The sequence below is a fragment of the Pyrgilauda ruficollis genome, unplaced genomic scaffold, assembly GCF_017590135.1.
Source record: "Pyrgilauda ruficollis isolate IOZ18807 unplaced genomic scaffold, ASM1759013v1 scaffold40, whole genome shotgun sequence".
Taxonomy (NCBI): Eukaryota; Metazoa; Chordata; class Aves; order Passeriformes; family Passeridae; genus Pyrgilauda; species Pyrgilauda ruficollis.
Window position 1 is genome coordinate 10,932,356 of NW_024525490.1, and position 18,654 is coordinate 10,951,009.

Consider the following 18,654-nt stretch of genomic DNA (forward strand, 5'->3'; position numbering starts at 1 on the left):
AAATTCTCATTCCCTAAACTGGGCTGAACCAAACGTTCAAACACTACCTGTTGTGTTCAAAACCTGGAGAGCTAAGCCTACAATCACACATAAAGATGAAAAAATATATGAAAAAATATATATATGACTGGGTGTTTGTAAGTATATTCTGCAGTGGTTAAACAATTGCACAAAAACTTTGGATCAAATACAGAGGGAAACCCTTTGAAATTGTTGCTGAGTGTCTGATAAAAATTAATTTCAACCTTTTGTTGCAATTAGTGTTAATGATTTTTCAGACCTGTAGCTTTTGCATCAACGATCAAGGCACCCTGAAAAACTCCTGTGCAGTACTGAGTACTTAATGCACAGTCACTAAATAAATCTAGAAGGTAGCAATGTTGTTACTTCCCTCTGTGTCTTTCTCCGTGGTTGGTGTGTAATTCTGACTGTTGTGTCTTTCAGCTTGTCAGGTGTTGCACGCACCTTGCACAAGAGGAAAACTTCCTTGGCTGGCTCCCACCTTATTTTCTGTTCCCACAGTAGCTAACTTCTTGTCTTGTGTTGCTCTCTCTTCTGGGCTGGAATCTTCATGCCAGGGGAATCCAGAGATATGGAGGTGGCTGCAGGAAGATTCCAGCATAAACAAGACATGGGTGAATGCAGGGACTACGAGCTCCCCAAGGCATGGTCTGTGTGCTGTGCTGTCTGCTTCTTTTCAATACAGAAGGGTTTGTTTCTTTCAACAGGACACAGTGGTGGCTCTACAAGCCTTGAGTCTGTTTGCAGCTCTCACTGCAGCAAGCAAAACAGAAATGGATATAACAGTCACAGCCCCTTCTTTGGAAATGCCAGAAACATTCTTAATTGATACTCGAAACCGTTTCCTGCTTCAGGCTAAGGAGGTACTGTAAAAAGTGAGGAATACTTTTGTAAAGTCTGCTGATTGAAAGTACTTTGAAAATACTGGTTTGGTCATCTTTCTTTCAGATTCCCCCTGCACAACAAATGACAATTACAGTGTCAGCGGAGGGAATGGGATTTGCTGTCTTTCAGGTAGGCAATGCAGGTAATCACGTAGGTATTCTTGCTGAAGATACCCCTTCTGTAAGGAAGGTGTGTTTTGGAAGTTTTATAAAACATGTTAATAGGAACAGTCTTCCAAAATGTCTTATATCAGTAGCAAAGCAGTTCACTAACTGAGGATGCTGTGAATAAAATATGGATGTATTCCTGTAGTTTCTGACCAATGGTGTGGCCTTTTAAGACTGACAGTTTTGGGCACTTCCATGAGCCAGAACTGTATCTAAGCAGCCCTGTCCTCCTGCAGAAATGCAATGTCCATTTGCAAGACAAAGGACTGCAGTGGTACACTGGCAGACAGAATTCAGAGTAAAACAGGTATGTGGACTAGGCAGAAATGCCTCATTGAGAACCTGTGGTAAACCATAATAAGGCAGAGATCAATGCAGAGTAAGATTGCATTGCTAGTTAGAACAATTATTTTCCTTTCATTGAAGTAGAAAGCGACAAAAACTAAAAATAAGAGCTTATTAAAGCTGGGTTCTCCAGCAATTTTTACAGTGTACTGCAATAGCATGCGAAACAGAGTCAAAGGATCCTGCAGACTACAAACAGTAATAGACACTTAGCATCAACCAGAAGTGTGGGCATGGCAGAAAGTGGAAGGAGAAATACCATATCAGAAAACAGTGTTGGATCTAACTTGATACAGCCAGCAGTGGATCTCACTTCCCTGGTGCCCTCTCCATGGCAATTGGTTGTGACCGCACAGATGAAAGAGCAGACCTTGGAAAAGTGAGCAGAAATACTAGTCTCTGAGCATGAGAGACTCATTTTACTGAAAGTATTAACCTATACTTGATGACTGTGTCACAAAACAAGTGTTCCTACTGGACTACTAGTCATAGTGGAAAACTGAGAAAACTGATCCGAAGTCACCTTTATGTGTCTTCAAGTTTTATGCCAGGTCAGATTCTATCTCAAGTTCCATCCAGTCTGTCCTTGACTTTAGCGTTCTTATGCATTTGGGAAGCAAAAAAAGCCTGGTGATGGTTGGTAAATGTGTTTTGGGATAAAATGCCTTTTCAAAGAAGTCTTCACAGCTGCCTATCAGCAGTGGACAGCAGTGGAGATACACCTCATTCATTCACCACCAGTCTGCAAAACCCACAGTGCCATAAATCACAACCCATGTTTATTAATTCCCAGAAGTACAAACGAAGTTGCAGCAAAGTTCAAAAGTTTCAGAGGATAATTTAGATTCAGACTTGCAGGCCAAGATAGGAATGAACATCTCAGCAGGACTGCGTTCACACATCTGTGGTTTCAGTGTGCCTGTGTGTGTGATTGTGTGGAATGTAACAAAGTGGGGCTCCAGAACAGTTAAGACTACTTAACCCTAATCATTGTTGAGAAATACTCCCTGATATTAAGTTAGTTAATTTGTCAGGCGAGCTGATGAAAAACTTTTCAGCAAATTGTTTCCTGCTGGAAAACACTGATTTGTTAAAATTAATACCTTTTGTGAAAACATATTAGTTCCAATTACATTATTTTCAGCAGGAAAATTTCACATTCAAACTAGCATGTTTGGTGAAGACTGGGCAGAAGTCTTCCACCAAGAATAGCCAGTTGGCTTTTGGGAGCATTCCCTGGGGGTGTATAACACCAGTTATATACCAGTTATAAGTTTCTGATTTGTTGCATGAACGTGGAAATGTGCTCACAAAGAACTGCTGTTCAGGAACCAAGGCTAGATTATCTTGTTCATTTAAGTCACTCTGCTGTTGCCTCTTTTCCTGAAGCTTTGAGTCAGAGATGCTGTGACTTGATTCAGAATATTACACTTAACACCCTGGAGTAGTTCCTCCAAAACCTTATCTTTGCAGAGATCAGTTCCTTCCTTCTGCTTCCTTTGGCAGGTCTGATATCCTAAGAGAAAGAGCACCGAGGACATTGAATGAGATTTCTCTTTTTCCCAGACATAGGCTAGGTCTGGATCAGATTTAATAAATCAGATAGCATGTGACATTGCAATCACATTTCTTCAGCTGGGTTTCATTGTCTTGGGCCCGTCAGAGTACAGTGGTAAGAATCACTGTTCTGGGATTTGGCTTTCTCACCAAATGTAGTATGTCAAAACAGTAATTCATTTAAATATCACACAATACAAGATTAACTCCATTAATGGAAACATCATGCTTTCCCAACAGAACGGATTCTTAGGAAATTTTTTTTTTGGTGAAATATCACTGTCTGTGTGTGCAAGTTGGCAGTGTATTCACTCCTGACCCTTCAGGATCTCATAAAATGTATTTATTTTGGATATTATGATTGTAATGGCAGACATTTACTTATAGCTTTTTGATCCTGGTGTCAATAAAGTTTTCTAGTCGTCTCTCCATGTAGGTATATTCCATTGTGGGTATATCCCATTGTGGGTATATCCCATGCATGACCTAAGACACTTACTCTGCAAGAGAGAAGAGAGGATGGCTTAGGGTATTATGAAAGATGCTCTAGGGAAAGGAGTCAAAGAACCAATCTTCCTTAGGAGGCCTGCTGAAAGTCTTGAAATAAACATGTTTCTTCTGTGAGCTGGACTTGACACATGACTAAAATAATTGGCATGGCCTATGCCTTCTTGGAAGGAAGGAGAATGCCACTAAAATCTAGAACTAGCAACAAGGGGAGGGTGGACAGGCTCAAACAAGGGTGGGTATGGGCAAAGTGGATAGGTGAACAAGATCTCCTCAATCTCCTGATGAGGTATAGAGAGGGAATAAGGAAAAACCCTCAGAATTCTCTGTTACTCATTACTGGAAACAGTGACTTTTTTTTCCACTCAGTGTATTTTTATTGGACTTAGGCAGAAGACTGAATGCTATTTAGTATGATGGTAGTGAAATAGGTACATGATGAAATGCACACATATTTCTCCATTACCATTTGAATGGATATTGAGTACTCAAAAAGGGACAGAAAATACTGGAGATGTTTTCATTGAATTCACATGCTCAGTCAAGCTCATTTATGCTGCTAGTTTAAGAAGAACAAAGATAAGCATTGATTAGGGGATTATAAATGTGCCACATTTTTTGAAGTGTAGTGCAGTTGATAGTGTCATAGTTGATAGTTGATACTATTTGAAGCATCACTCTCATGCAGAAAACTAGCTTTTAGTTTTCTCTCCTTGGTCCTCTCACCAGAAATGGGTGCACTATACACAAGGCTGGACCAGTTCTGCCTTTAGCTTTGGCAGTTGCTTTTTAAAAGTTAAGAAATATAGTTGTTCATTTTGTTAATTTAATGTGAGTTTCTGTATAATAGTCTTCTGTCTCCAAAGTGAGTGTGTATACAGAAGAAGGCTTTAATTAAACTCTGTGTTGTGAAAACATTTTCCTTCATTGTCATGAGAAACAGGGAAAAGAAAGTCAGACCATAACAGCAATAGCTTATTCCATGAAAATACTAGCTGATTGACCTGTTCAGTATGTGGTTTCAGTACATCCTGCCTTGGCAGTAAGTTCCCATTCATTAGCTTTTTCTGGCAAAAGTTAAAACAGTTTTGTTTCTGTGGTGACAGATTGTTAAGGCACTGCTTTTTGTGTGCCTTCAACTGGCAGGCTTTCTAGATTGGTTGCATCCTTGGTACTGCCTTCTCCTGTGGAGCAGTTTGACATGATAAATCTTCACAGTTGCACCATGGCTGTCCCGAGTGCCTCTACAGAATTGGCTCTGCACTCATACAGCATGCTAAATTCAGGAATGTTGGGCAGGACAATGGGAATTATGTGTAGAGATTGAAAGAAGGAGCATAATTTTTGTATTAAAAAGTGAGAGACATGGCAGTAAAAGCAAAATTCAGAAATTAAAGACGATTCCCTCAGTAGTCATCCAGATACACATAGCATGGTTATGGGGTTCTTCTTTGCTTTTAGTGAAGGAATAAGCAGAAAGTGGCTAAAATAACTCCCCTTGCAAGACCCCAGTATGCATTTTGCTTGGCTAAAGAAAATGGAATGAGAAGTGCTTCCAGAAAATCACAATCCTTCTACAGTGGTTTCAGGTAGCAAATAGAAAATTGTCAGTCCAGATTTAAAGGTATGACAGGGCTTGTCCAAATTATAGGTTGGCAAGTCAATTATAGGCTAGCAGGTCTGTGCAAACGTGTGTTTCCTCATGTGAAGGCTCTGGTGTTATGGTGCTAGCAGCTTGGTGTTTAAATCACACTGCTTGCTGTACGTGTCACCTGATGTCTGTACTTTCAATCCACAGCTGAATGTTATGTACAACACAAAGCACGCCGACCAGAGGCTCAGATCTGTCCAAAACCAAGAAGCCTTTGACTTGTATGTTGATGTAAAAGATGATAAAGACGATACAAACCACTTGACTTTGAATGTGTGCACAAGGTAGGTAAATCAGTTGGAGCATCTCATACATGTCTTTGTATATACCAACTTTAGATTGCTTTAAATAAGCTAAATTATCCATTTGTTTGTATGAATTTGCTAATGTCTGGGATATAAATGTATACCTGCAGACAATAGAAATTGCTTTGCACAAATGATAGTAGTGAAACTAAGAATCAATTTATAAATCAATTTTTAGTGTTTTTTTTTTCCTGTTATGCATAAAGATTGAGGTACCCTAAATGTTAGAGGAATGTGGAAATATTTGTGTGAAATACAAGAAAAAACCTCAAGTGCTTTTGAACTACAGGGATGAGTGTGGACAGACTGGAAAATTGAATCAGTATCTCTGCATCCTAACTTGAGTTGCAAACTGTGATAAGGACCTATTGCTCTTACCTTTCATGAAAAGAATATTTTGCTTTTGATACAGAAGTAGATTTTTTTTGTAAAGAGAGAAGGAAGTTCTGAAGTGCTACAAACACCATGAAGTAATCATTCTTTTTTAATCTCTGTAATTAACTTCACTCAGAACAATTTAGGCAGGAGTCAAAATCCATATTTACATAATGATAAATTCACATTATCTTATTGTGCAACTATATTTGTGGTCTTTCATTCACCAGTAGTTAAGAACTTGGTAATGGAATACAATACATTATTCTAGATTTGAAAGAGGTGGAAAGTTTTCCACCCAGGCTAATTCTGTTCTTTTTGCTGAATAAGGGGGAGGGGGTAGGAGGATATGGGAGAACATGTGCATCTGGGGTGATGCTTCTTGTTCAGCTATTAAGAACTGAGCTGAGACTGCTCAAGTATCATCTCAGGGACCTCAGGACAGCCACCAGGTGTTACCTGGATAGAATTCACATCACATGAGAATAGGTGACTTTGAACTGCATATTCCTGGGTCAGCCAGTCAATCAAGTTATTTCTTTGACTCCTTTGTGCCTCCATTTTGCTTGCTGTGGAAGTGTTCATAAACATATTTAAAATACATATTTGAAGGTGTTTGTTTTCTGGCAGTTTCTTCAATATGCATTTCCTATTGTAGTTAAAGACCACTGCATATTTCATATGAAACCCTATAGGACATTTTCTCTCTCTCTATATATATGTATTTATGGTTTTTGTATTCTGTCTTATAATCCACAGTAATGTTGTTGAGATGACTGCATCTGTTGTATCTGTTTGTGACTACTTCCTCTAGAAGCACTGTTTTCTTCTTGTGGCATTATACATATTAGATATGTACCAACTTGTTACATTCCGTGTAAATGCAAGATTTGCAAAGTACCACCTGATACACTATGATTCCTCTTACATGCCTTTCATCCACAACCTCTTTTTGCTGTTTGTTTAAACTTTGCACACCGTATGCCTTGAACTGTTCTTACGCTCTGCCTTCCACAAGGGAGCTGTGACTGGAGATGAACCTGTAGGTGACACCATCATACAAATAATCAGCTATAGAGAGTATGATTTCAGTACAGAGCATTGATTTAATTTGGGAAATAGCCAGCAGGCATAAAGCCAGAGCTCTGTTTTTATATGTTTCTAATATCCAGTTCAGTGACACAGATGGTGGGCAGAGACACTAGAATACATGAGAGCTCTTGAAACAGAAGGGGCTTGTTCTCTTTTAAACTCTTCTATGAAGTGTCAACAGCCTTCTGAAGTCTAGCACAAACTCCTGACATGTAAAGGGTTTACATGATGGGTTTGCGGTAAGTCTGTTTTGGGCAATCTGGCTCTCTAGCTAAGATCTTTTGCTTAAAATACAGAGAAGAAGCGCTCCATCTCTCTGGGCATCCTCTAGGGTGGTGATGCTTTAATTGCTTAAGTGTTCAAAGAATAGAGGGAAATCTAATGACATTGAAAAGCAGCCTCAAGAGACTACTTTGATCTTTTAGTTAGTTCCAAAATCAGTTCCATCACCTCTTATTGTGGGAAGTGGACTGGTACTTTGAGAAGTCTGTTTAAATTGCTTAGGTTATGGCTTCATCTCTGATTGCTGAGCTTGGTGGACTAGTCATCTTCCTCTTCTTTTCCCTGTAAATTGTATATAATATATGCCTTATCTATATTTCTAAATTAGTTTAAAGTTAGCCTACTTATGATCTTTATAACATGATGTGGCTTTCTAGTAGAGAAACCAATACAAAAAGGCTGTTGAAATCTCAACGAGTGGGTATGTATAGTCTAGCTGTGGGTATGCATCTACCTGTGGATATACATAGGTACTGAAGGCTTCAACTTCACAGTTTTTTTCTTTTCTTTAATCTGGAGAATATCCACCTTCTCTCAGCCAGCTTGATAGGGGTTGGCTATGGTCTTCTTAACTGGTATTTTGACACTAGAGCAGATGATGTCTCGTTCAAATTAAAGCGGTTCTTGGTTAGAGGAGGTAACACACTCTCTGAGAGGCAAATACCCAGGATTGGTAGTTTTTTCTAAGTCTTACTGCCTACATACCTTTTCCAGACATGGGAAAATGATCATTGATGGTTCAATTTACTCTCTCATTTCTGCTTTCTGCCTACACTAGCTTGGTTTTGTTTTCTCTTCTTTGTATCATCTGTGAGAGGGTCTCATCCTGATCTCATATTGCTGACGAGCTGAAACATAAAGTTCATCTGAAACTATTATCCGTTTTCCTCAGGTACAAGTTTCAAGTCTGTCTTTCTCTCACTGGTCATTCTTGCGTGATGATTTTTTCCCTTTTTTTAAGAGACCATGGAGTTGAAGTGATGGTACCACAACCCCCCTCCAAGGCTGCCTCTCTTCTGTTTTTGAGAGCCAGATCCTCCTAAATTCTAGGGATATATCTAACTCACTCCTTGACAGTACCAAGATAGTTTGGTTCCCTGTTGGTATTTTAGTAGCACCCCAGGCTGGCTAGACAGCTATTTTACTCTCCTCTTATTGGTAATTATGCAGAAATAATTATATCCAGTTCCAATTCAATTATTTGTTTTCAATAGCAGCTACCTTGGCACAGCACATAGTTGAACAGATGGTTTCATTTGTTTCTAATATTGTGAGCCAACTGAAGTCAGCAGTTGTGCTGTATTTCTTTCAAAGTTGTATCTGCCTTGAATCAGCCAGGCTTAACAGCATTGCTTTGAAAGCAACTCTTCCCTTTTATTTTTTTTTTTTTTGACTACCCAGCTCTACAAAGAAATAGTTTAGTTATTTTCAATACTGCTAGCCTTTTGAAATGAGGATTGGAGACACTTCTATCTTAGTGGAATAATCATTTACCTTCCATGCTAAGGCAGGGGAAACTCTTCTGCTACCTGCTTTATTTAAAGCAGTAGAATCTTTTGCAGTTCATTTAGGTGACACTTGTAGCACAGAGCACCATAAATATATTTTGATACATCTGTTATGCACCATAGTGTGCAAAGTAACTTTTACTCCAGCATCTGGTTTTCACATTGGAAGAAGATATAATAGTAAGCATTATTTAGGAAAAGAGAAGGGACTCAGCTTATTAAATATTCGTCCAAATGTGGATTAATAACATGGCTATGCATTCTAAAATGGAAATTTTGTGAAATAATTTGGTGATGACTTTGTTAATGGTATCATCAGTCTCTGTGCAGGAAATATGAAAAGGTCTGGGAGACTTCTTTGGTGTATACACCTGTATCTTGGCCTCCAAAATGAATAAAAGCAAAACAATGCATTCATAAGACAAAATACATATATTTCAGTACAAGAATTCCTACAGCAGTTTCTTAATAGCTTTTTCTGAAATGTGTTTAATTGCAACAGTTTCTGCATATTTGTAACATAAACCTGTACTAATAGATGCCGATTGAAAGTTCCTCATGGTGTCAGTGTAGTCTCTCACATGATTTATGTATTGCAGTTTTCTCAGTGCTAAACCAGCTTTTGCATATGTGGCTAAAATTACCTGGAAAAATAATTGAGAAATTAATTATTAGCTCTTTATCATTAGACATTTTCTTGTCAGTATTTTGTTCCATTTGTTTCCTAAGTATTAAGCATTATTACTTCATTAGTTGGAACTTAAAGATCAAATGTTTTCTTTGGAGAGTGTGCTACTGTATTTCTACTGAAAGTTTCTTTGTCTCTGTGTTTTGAAAAGGTACTTTGGTTCTGGCACGGCTCCCAGTAGTGGTATGGTCCTTATGGAGGTTGGCTTACTCAGTGGTTTCTCTGTGTCACCAGATTTTGTTCCATTAGACAATACAGTCAAGAAGACGGAAGAAGATAATGGAAAAGTCAACCTATACTTCGACTCTGTAAGTTGGAAATAACAAAGAAATGTGTTTGTGGTGATTTTAATCTTGACTCTGACATAGTTAGGCTTAAATTTGGAAAGACGTTATGATTGTGCTCTTTGGGGAAATCAACATCTGCTATTTACATGGAATTAATAGTTCTATTTTTTAGTGAGACTGATTGGATAGGTGCAACTCAGTTGTATTTGTAAGGGGTTTCTGAATTAGGCCTGTTAAAAATCACACATAAGAAGGCAGACATTTCATGAACTCTCTAATTTGACCAAAATTACTGCAAATGAGATAATCATCTTTATATGCATCCTGACTCTTAAGCCTTTAGTAATGGACTACCGCTGAGCTAAAAGTCCTTAGCTCCTCCATGAAGCCACCATCCCCAGGGTTCTCAGGATGTTTCTCTTCTGTTTTTCTAGCTAAATGAAACACAGGTTTGTGTGGATATTCCAGCTGTGAGAGACTTCAAGGTGGCAAATATCCAAGATGCTTCAGTGACTGTACTGGATTACTATGAACCTAGTAAGTGTCAGTCATTGCAAATGGTACTTAATTATTCAGAAGTTTCAAAGAAAGTTTCTTCCTGTAGAGGAAGAGGAGAAATTTTAGTGAAGAAAAAGTTGCATTGAACTGTACTCTTTTTGGACATTTTCATGCCTAATTTACTAAAAATTAGTATTTTCACATATCTATTGTCCTAATGGGTTGATTCCTCAGCTGTTGCAAATTTTCTGTCCCAGCATGTTCCCAAAACTATCAAAAGCAGGAGCTTCACTGTGATTCACTTACCAAGTCAATAATTACCTCTTGAGTAGCTATGCCATCTGTTTCTTTCTTAAACTAAGAGTCCTTCATGGGAAAAAATGCCAATGTTTTGACTTCTGTTGTTACCTAAAAAAGGTGTACATTGAAAAAGGAGTTTCAAAGGTGTTTTTTTTGGGGGGAGGGGGTTTTAGGTTGGTTTGCTTGTGGTTTTGCGGGGCTTTTTGTTTGTTTTTTGTTTGTTGTTGTTGTGTATGAGTGTATTATATGTATTATGTAGTATGTGTTGTGTTGAGTGTGTTTTAGAGATGGGTAGCAAAGTTCTTTGGTAAGATTAAAAGCAAGAAAAAATTACAGGCTGCTGGAGAAGATACCAGGTTTTCATTACATGAACCACTTGGTACATTACTAAGGATTTGGGCTTGTTTTGAGATAAGGAATAAAAAAGTTGTATAGGGAATTTTTCCATGCTTTTTCACCTCAATACAAAAGACAACCTAATATGTGTGCTGCTTCAGCTAGATGAAGATCACATTTCTTCTATGTAGGCTGAAATTATTGTTCATTCACAGAATTTTAAAGTAAAATAGGAAATTAACGGTAATAAGTATGCTGTCCATTAATTAGAGCATGTTTAAGGGCTAGAGGCTTAAAAAATTACAGCAAGTTTTTATTTGACAGAAACACATAATGTGTGGCTGAAATGAATTTCCAGTTCCTGGGAGAAGAGCTCAGGATCTAATCTTTCATAAGAATGCTATTAGACAGGCTAATAAATATGTTTGTTGTAAAGTTACAGGTAAATGCACATGTAAATATTTTTATTATATTTAAATAAATTTAGTTAATAAATTCTCAGAAAAGGACCAAAATTTATTTGACGTAATCAGTGCTGTAATTTCTTTAATTTCAAGATAATTGTTTGTGGAAATACCATTTTAAAGAACACCATTCCTATGAATATATAGACAGATATATTATTGATCAACAGATATATATATGCTGTGATTGAGTTCTTCTGGGAGAATTCCTTCCTGTCTAATACAGGAACGTGATTTTATTTTACTTTATTATTTTCCATCACTGTTGTAATTGGTGACCCAAGCTGCAGGGTTATATTTTATGTGATGATGACAGATTCATGTCAGATTCAGAGCTAGGAAATGCTCTGGCATTTATTGATAGATGTGATTTTGTTGTGGTAGATAGTACAACTGACATATGTGTAAGAGCTGGCTTGGATGCCAGTACAGCAGTATTCCCTTACCTGACATTTTATAACTAACTGGGTGTCACTGTTTGGTAAATATTTTGGCCTATAAAATTACATGTTTTTTAAATACCCTGAGGCTTGTAAAGAAAACAAAAATAATTTCAGTTAAAAAATTCCACTAGTCAAAAAAAGAAGTTACAAGGTCTCTAGTTGGAAGGAAAAAAAAAAAAGAGAAAAAACCCCACTATGAGGAAACTTTGCAAAAACTTGTTCTGTGAGCAATTTCCATGCATTGATATTTCTGAAATGATTTTTCAGACTTCTAGTCTGGCTCTGTAGCAGCCCTTCAGAGAATGAGAGAGTAAAATACAAGAGCAGGACCTAGGTGAGGTAAGCAGTCCCAAATTCAGGAAGCTGGTGCTTCCATACATGATAGTGAGAGAAAGAGTCAGTCAGGAGAGACCTGGCTCTTAAATGTTATAGCCAGCAACTTGCCAGGTAAAGATTCTGAGTTCCTTTGTCATGTAGGTAGGGGCAAAATTCCTTTCAAAATGTTTGTCCAAGGTTTGTGAACAGATTGTGTTTAACAGTTGAGACTGAGTCTATGAAATTGTGCCTTTCACCAGGTGTTGGCCTGAATATATTGAGATGTTCTGGGTGAAGAAAAATTAATAATGGCTGGGCTTAAATATCTGGGAAGTGTTCTGCAGTGTATGATGAGCTCTGTGTCAGAGTTTAGTGCATCCTTTAAAAATTATTTCTTTTTGAAGCTGGGTTCTTGGTTAATTTTCAGAAGTTTATTAATTGATGTTAACTAACCTTTCTGAACAGGAAGAAGAGCAGTGAGAAGCTATAATTCAGAAGTAATGCAAAGTGTAACCTCTTGTGACTTCTGTGAAAGTGATTGCAACCTTTGCCACCGAGATGGTTCTGCAGCCTTGCTTCAGCACTCTTCATTGGCCTCCTTGTTCTGTGTACTCTTTGTCCTTCATGCAAACTTGCTGTGCAGTTGGGTGCTGTAAAAGGAAACAGATTATGTTTCACATCCAAGGTTTCCATAAATTATCCAAAGAAAATTTTATGTTCAGATACCAGCCTGTCTTTAGTGATTACCATGACCAAACTCCTGCTGTGTTCAGGGAGAACTGGGCTGGCCCATATGGTAAATGTCTGGCTGTGCCAGAAAACTTCTATGAGTGTCTGCTGGAAAAGCTTTCCAAATGTTAGTTTCATACTGAATTTATTTTCTGAAGAAGCACAGAGTTACTGAGAAAGCAGTATGATAAAAAGTAAGCTTAGCTCCTCATTCCCACTTTATTTTTACCCCAGTGTCCAACTGTGCTTGTTTTTTAGGGATGTTAGTTTACCATGCTTTTCCAAAACACTATCTGCTTCTCCATTAGGGTGTTGATAAGCAGTGATAGGAGCTTGGTATCAGAACTCACTTTGTTCTGTTCTGAAGATGTGATGCTCCACATTAATACTGAATTTCTCTGTGTGCTCTCATGGGGAATAATATGAAAAAAAAGAAGGAGCTGGCTTCAAAGCAGCTCCAAGAGCCAAAAAGTACTGCATTTACAAACTGCTGAATGCTCCAGAAAGTTGTCAGTCTTGTTTTTTAATTTTGAATCATTACAGAGCAGGTAGGTGGATTTTTTTTGTCAATTTATAAGCTAATAATGCTTGAAAATAATGCCTCAGGATGTTCTCATGCATTTTGCTCTGAAAGGCTTGTTACTGTAAACGTGTCAAAGATAAAGTCTGTTTATCAGATTTCATTTTTCCAGGGTTATTCAGAAACAAATGCAATTCTCTTTCCATGTGAGAATGCTGGTGTCAGCTGGCATATTTTTATGGCCAGATGAAGGAAGTTTGCTTTGAGCCTGTTCTTGTTTTTTTGACGTCTCCTAGAAATGTCACTCTGGGGCATCATTTATGTCTTGCGCTTTCAGCATCACTTTGTCAACAGTTCAGGTGGCATACCCCAAACAGCTGTTTACTGCTCTCAGTGCCATGTAAGTTGGTGGCCCTGGATGCCATCTGTGCCCCTGTTGCTGGTGGTAGGAGAGGCTTTTAAGAGGCATGGGCTGCATATGCACTCAGTCCTGCCAAACAGTTCACATGCTTACTTTAACCACGTCCATGTATGCTCAAGTGCTCTGCTGAAGTGGAATGGAGGAGAGGGATGGTGAAAAGTAGCAGCCACTTTGACATCCAAACCTGCTCTTTGCACATGGGGAGAATTACAGATCTCTGTGAGTGTGGAAATGTGTGAGCTTGGGAGCTTGTTGCTCCTGAGTGAGTGTATGAATGCATTCCATGTCTGGCAGCCAGTCTGTCCTTTTTGTACCCTACCTGTAATATCTAATGCTTATTTCTTTTTGATAAGACGGCCAAGCTGTTACAATCATAGTTACTGAAATGAAGTTACTAGCTGTCATGCTGACTAAGAGAGGTGGAAGTTTTAATTTCTATTGATTCCTTTTCTTTCTTTTTTAGACGGAGTGTGGTTTTGTGCACATGTAATAATATGGCAGTCACTTTCCTCAAGCAATTTCTAATCTTCATTACATTTTTTCTACTGCTTAAAATGTATATTTTTGTATTTATGCTAATCTATAATGTTGTTCACAAAGGAAATTTTGCATTTTAGCATGGGAAGAGGCCTGAACTTCCTGGACTGGGGGTGCCTTCATTACCTATGTATAGGTTTTAACTGCAGAACTAGTTTAGATGGGGTTATTTGTTTTACTTCACCTGTTTTTGGAATTTACAATGTTTTTCACATATCTGGGGTTCTGTCCTGTTTCTTAGGCAGAGCTTATTCCTGGTTCTTCGTGATCATTCATGCTTTTCACTTGTCCTTGGTGTGTTTTGGATTTAGCCTTTTGAGTAGTTAATTAGTGCCTGAGCAGAGTGTGTGTGCTGCTCTGACCCACATGAAGTAATGTATTTATTGATGCCAAACACACTGCTTAGTCAGTTGGATGGATGCAGGATCTCACCCTCTGTAAGTCATTCACTGGGTTACATGGCTCCAAAGCTAAGAGGAATGAAGATACAGAATTAAACACATCTCTGCATCTAAAATCCTTTATTCATTTATGGGAGCCTAAATCCAGCTGTGCCAAGGGTAAGATCTGGAAAAAATTCTCATCTGAACTGTGTTTTGTTGTGGGTTTGATTTTCTTGTGACCTATGAAAGTTGGTCTTCTCTTGTCCTTGAGAACAGCAGACTTGACATGTCATTTGTCTCCCTTTAATATAATTTCAAAACCCCAAAACTCTTATACTTCCAGATTTTACTATATGCAGGGCTTCTAATAGGGACATTGGCACCTGATTAATGATAGGATAAAAGGACTTATTTTGTAGACAAGATGCACTGGAGATAAATTGCTCTTTTGCAGTACATAGTAGGAATAAATTAGTTCTGTTTTGCATGCAGTCCAATCTTCCTGAAAATTCTCCAAGAAAAACAGATTTAAACTGCTTAGTTGAGTTTTGGACAGTGCAGCTTTTACTAGTATTCCCTTACATTTGTTTTTGAGACAAACAACACATGTTTTTAAATGACTTTTGGCTGCCTTGCGTACTGTATTAAGAATCATCAGTTATAATGTACCATGTCAGGGAAATTGTTGGAGTCAGTGAATAAATATCCTCTTTTATTCTACTTTATTCTATACAGAAGGCTTTTTATTGCAGGCATCCAAATCTGCATCTGTCTCAAGCTATTTTAAAGAAACCACGTACACTGTATGACTTTAAACAAATGTTTACACTAGGTGGCCTTTAACATTCCTGCATCCGTGCCTTCAGTCACTTTGCAGTAGTGCCGGTGCTTTGAATGAGTTGCAGAGGATAAAATTTGTACTGTGGTGGCAGTGAGTGGAATATTATTTGGCATAGTGACTTTTTTTTTGTTTTCCTCATTGTTGTGTGGAAATCTTTACACCAATGCTCAGCATTATATATTATATATATTATCCCCATTGCTCTATAACACCCATTTTGGATGTTGGGGGGGCCATGCTCCCACTGAAGTTAACAGGAAATCTTGTAGCAAAAAATCTTTTGGAACTCTTTAGCAATAAGTTCTACAAGGAGTTTTAAGGAGTGATACTAAAAGTAGTCATGAAAATGTATTTTGTGAGGGAGTCTTCGTGTATTGTCTCAACATTTCTGCTGTTCATTGAAATCTGAGTGTACGCTGGTATTTCCCATGCCCTTTTCAGCTACAGGCTGTCAATGGACATGGTCTGTCTAGGGCCCTTAATATGCTATTGAATCAGTAGGAGCCATTTATTTAGGATTGAGTCTGAAACAAAACTATAATGCATTTTAAAGGTGTTTCCCCCAAATTCTGCCTCTGCTGTCATCCATGATCTTAGCTGAGGGTTTCTCTACAGGATTCAATGTGGGTGTCATTTAGAGATTTTCTATACTAAATGCTGTAGTACAGAACAGGGAATGAGTGCTGCTTAACAGGTTTAGAGCACCTCAGAATCTGCAGGCTGGGCCAGTTTGGTTCCCAGCATGGCACCACCATAGAATGGTTTATGTTGGAAAAGACCTTTAAAATCATTGGGTCCAACCATTAAGCCAGCTTTGCCAAGTCCACCAAGTAAATCGTGTCTGCAAGTGCTACATCTATACTCTTTCTAAATACCCCCAGGGATGGTGACACCACTTCTTCCACTGGCAGCCTGTTCTGATGCTTAACAGTGAAGAAATTTTTCCTAATATCCAATCTGGACCTCCCCTGGCACAACTTGTATCAAACAGAAGCAGTGCAGGTATTCCCAGCTAGCTTCCATACCACATGCACCTGTTCACTTCACAAGCAGGAGTTTGTGGCTTGCGCACATCAGTGGCACAGGCTAAAAGGAGGAGGTGGCCAGACAAGTGCAGGAGAAGCATGAGAAGGAGATCCAGTGTTCACAGAATTGTAGAATGTGAAGGAGTTGGACTGGACTGTAAGATTATCTTGTTCCAACTCCTCTGCTGTGGGTAGGGACACCTCCCACTAGACCAGGTTTCTCAAGGCCTTACCCAGCCTGGCTTTGAACACTGCCAAGGTTGGGGCACCCACACCCCCCCGGGCAACTTATTCCGGTGTCTCACCACCCTCACAGTAAAAAACTCCCTAATATCTAACCTAGGTTTCCCTTCTTTCAGTTAGAGCTCATTACTCCTTGTCCTGTTACTACAGTTCCTCAGAGACCCTGTCTGGCTTCCCTGCAGGCCCCCTCCAGACACTAGAAGGTTGTTGTGAGATCTCCACACAATCTTCTCTTCTCCCAACTTTCCCAGCCTGTGTTCACAGGGGAATCTACCCTGGTGAAGTGCTCCAGTCCTCTTATCAGCTTCATGGCCTTCCTCTGAACTTGCTCCAGCACTTCCATGTCCTTATATTTCAGGCCTCTCTTTTGCCTTGAAAGTCACTGTTGACAGTCAAACCTAAAATACAAAAATTGGCTTTATTCAGTTATCAAAATATTATCCTAGCAATATTTCTCTGAATGTGTTGTTCTTGTTGGTATGAATACTGACAACATTTGATTTTAGCCGAATCCTGCAGAAAGCAGGTGCGTATACATAGCTGTTCTAGGCTGCAGTGTTCTGCAGTGTGCAATGTATGTGCATAAACACAAGATCTTCACAGTGCCCAAACCAACAACACTGTGTAATGTTCTGTTTTTAGGAAAGAATATATTAGAAAGCAACTAGTGCCTAATGGCATAATTTTTCTCTCTGAAACGCTAAGAAAGAGGATTCAATTTTAATACTAATGACTAATATTATTTTTGTTATAACATTTCTTCTTCTATGTTCTTCTTCATAAGTTCTTATGCAGTGAACCATATCTATATGATCTGAAGATTTTGAAATTAGATGCTTAATTTATCTGTAAAATATAACAGCAGTTGTTTCCTTTTCCCCATATAAAAATATTTCACTTCCATACTGTTTCTTATTCATTTTACTGTATTTCTGTGTGCCAAATGGAAATGCCATTGCTCTATTGCTGTTCTATGCAATGCAATAAAGGGTGATGATAGTGTGCTGTATTAGATTAGTCTAATTTTTCCTATAGACAGCTTGTTTTCAGATAGGTATGAGCATTAATGCCTTATATACTGCATTTGATTCACCAGTACTCCAGTTTAAGGTTTATCTTTAAATTCAAATAATTTGTTGTATTTCTTAGTAGCTACCCAAAAACTTCATCAGCATTGCTTATATCTTAAAATGTTATAATATGAACTGGGTTTTTTTGATGTGATTTTTAGTTTTGTTAGGTTGAATGGGATACTAAATAAAAAGATGAAAATAAAAATATGCTGGATCAGCAGAAGTATATAAGCAGGTATAATGTCCTACTGATTGGCACATCTCTTCTTTTTCCATATCAGGCCTTAAACAATTTGAACTAAAATTCTTGACTACCTTGTGACATAGTCAGATACCAAATTTGATCTAAGTTAATATCATCAATCACATTTCCACTTTTGATCAAATCAGAAATCATAGAAAAAGAATGCTTTTATGAGCTGTTTTGAGCAAACAGAGGTGAACTAACATGCCAACTATGCAAATAGCTTCTCTCTTTTCAAGTAATAAAGCAAATGTTAAGGAACTAGACTGTTTCAAAGGAATTTGGAAGATTGTAATTTGTTTATTTTTCTTCAAATAAAGTTTGCAGTAGCTATTTTTAAATGCTATTAAAGATGACTTTTAATAATATCTGTCTAATGTTTGCTTGTTTAACAATACAGCTACTTATAGTAGATCACAGTTTCTGTACACTGCTGACCACTACCTCAGCACTTTTTAGAGGTTTCCTCATCTGTGTTTTAAAGCTCAGAATTTAATAATATAAATAAAATTTTCAAAAAGTATTACAACAGTGGCTTCTCTGGTTAGGCTGTAAACAGTCACCTCAGTTTAAAAGTCTACTATTTTGTTTAACATGAAGTTATTGCAAAGT

The 18,654-nt window shown here is 38.1% G+C and overlaps 1 protein-coding gene across 1 annotated transcript in view; it reads left to right on the forward strand.

The window, feature by feature from the left end:
- The window catches only part of CD109 (CD109 molecule), a 70,425-nt gene extending 52,188 nt beyond the window's left edge, over nt 1-18,237 (forward strand). The window contains exons 28-33 of the mRNA XM_041477478.1: nt 729-884; nt 970-1,035; nt 5,281-5,417; nt 9,535-9,691; nt 10,105-10,207; nt 12,492-18,237. Of these exons, the coding sequence (XP_041333412.1) occupies nt 729-884; nt 970-1,035; nt 5,281-5,417; nt 9,535-9,691; nt 10,105-10,207; nt 12,492-12,682 (810 nt within the window). The 3' untranslated portion in view covers nt 12,683-18,237. The remainder of the gene's footprint in view (nt 1-728; nt 885-969; nt 1,036-5,280; nt 5,418-9,534; nt 9,692-10,104; nt 10,208-12,491) is intronic.
- Nucleotides 18,238-18,654: the final 417 nt, after the last annotated feature.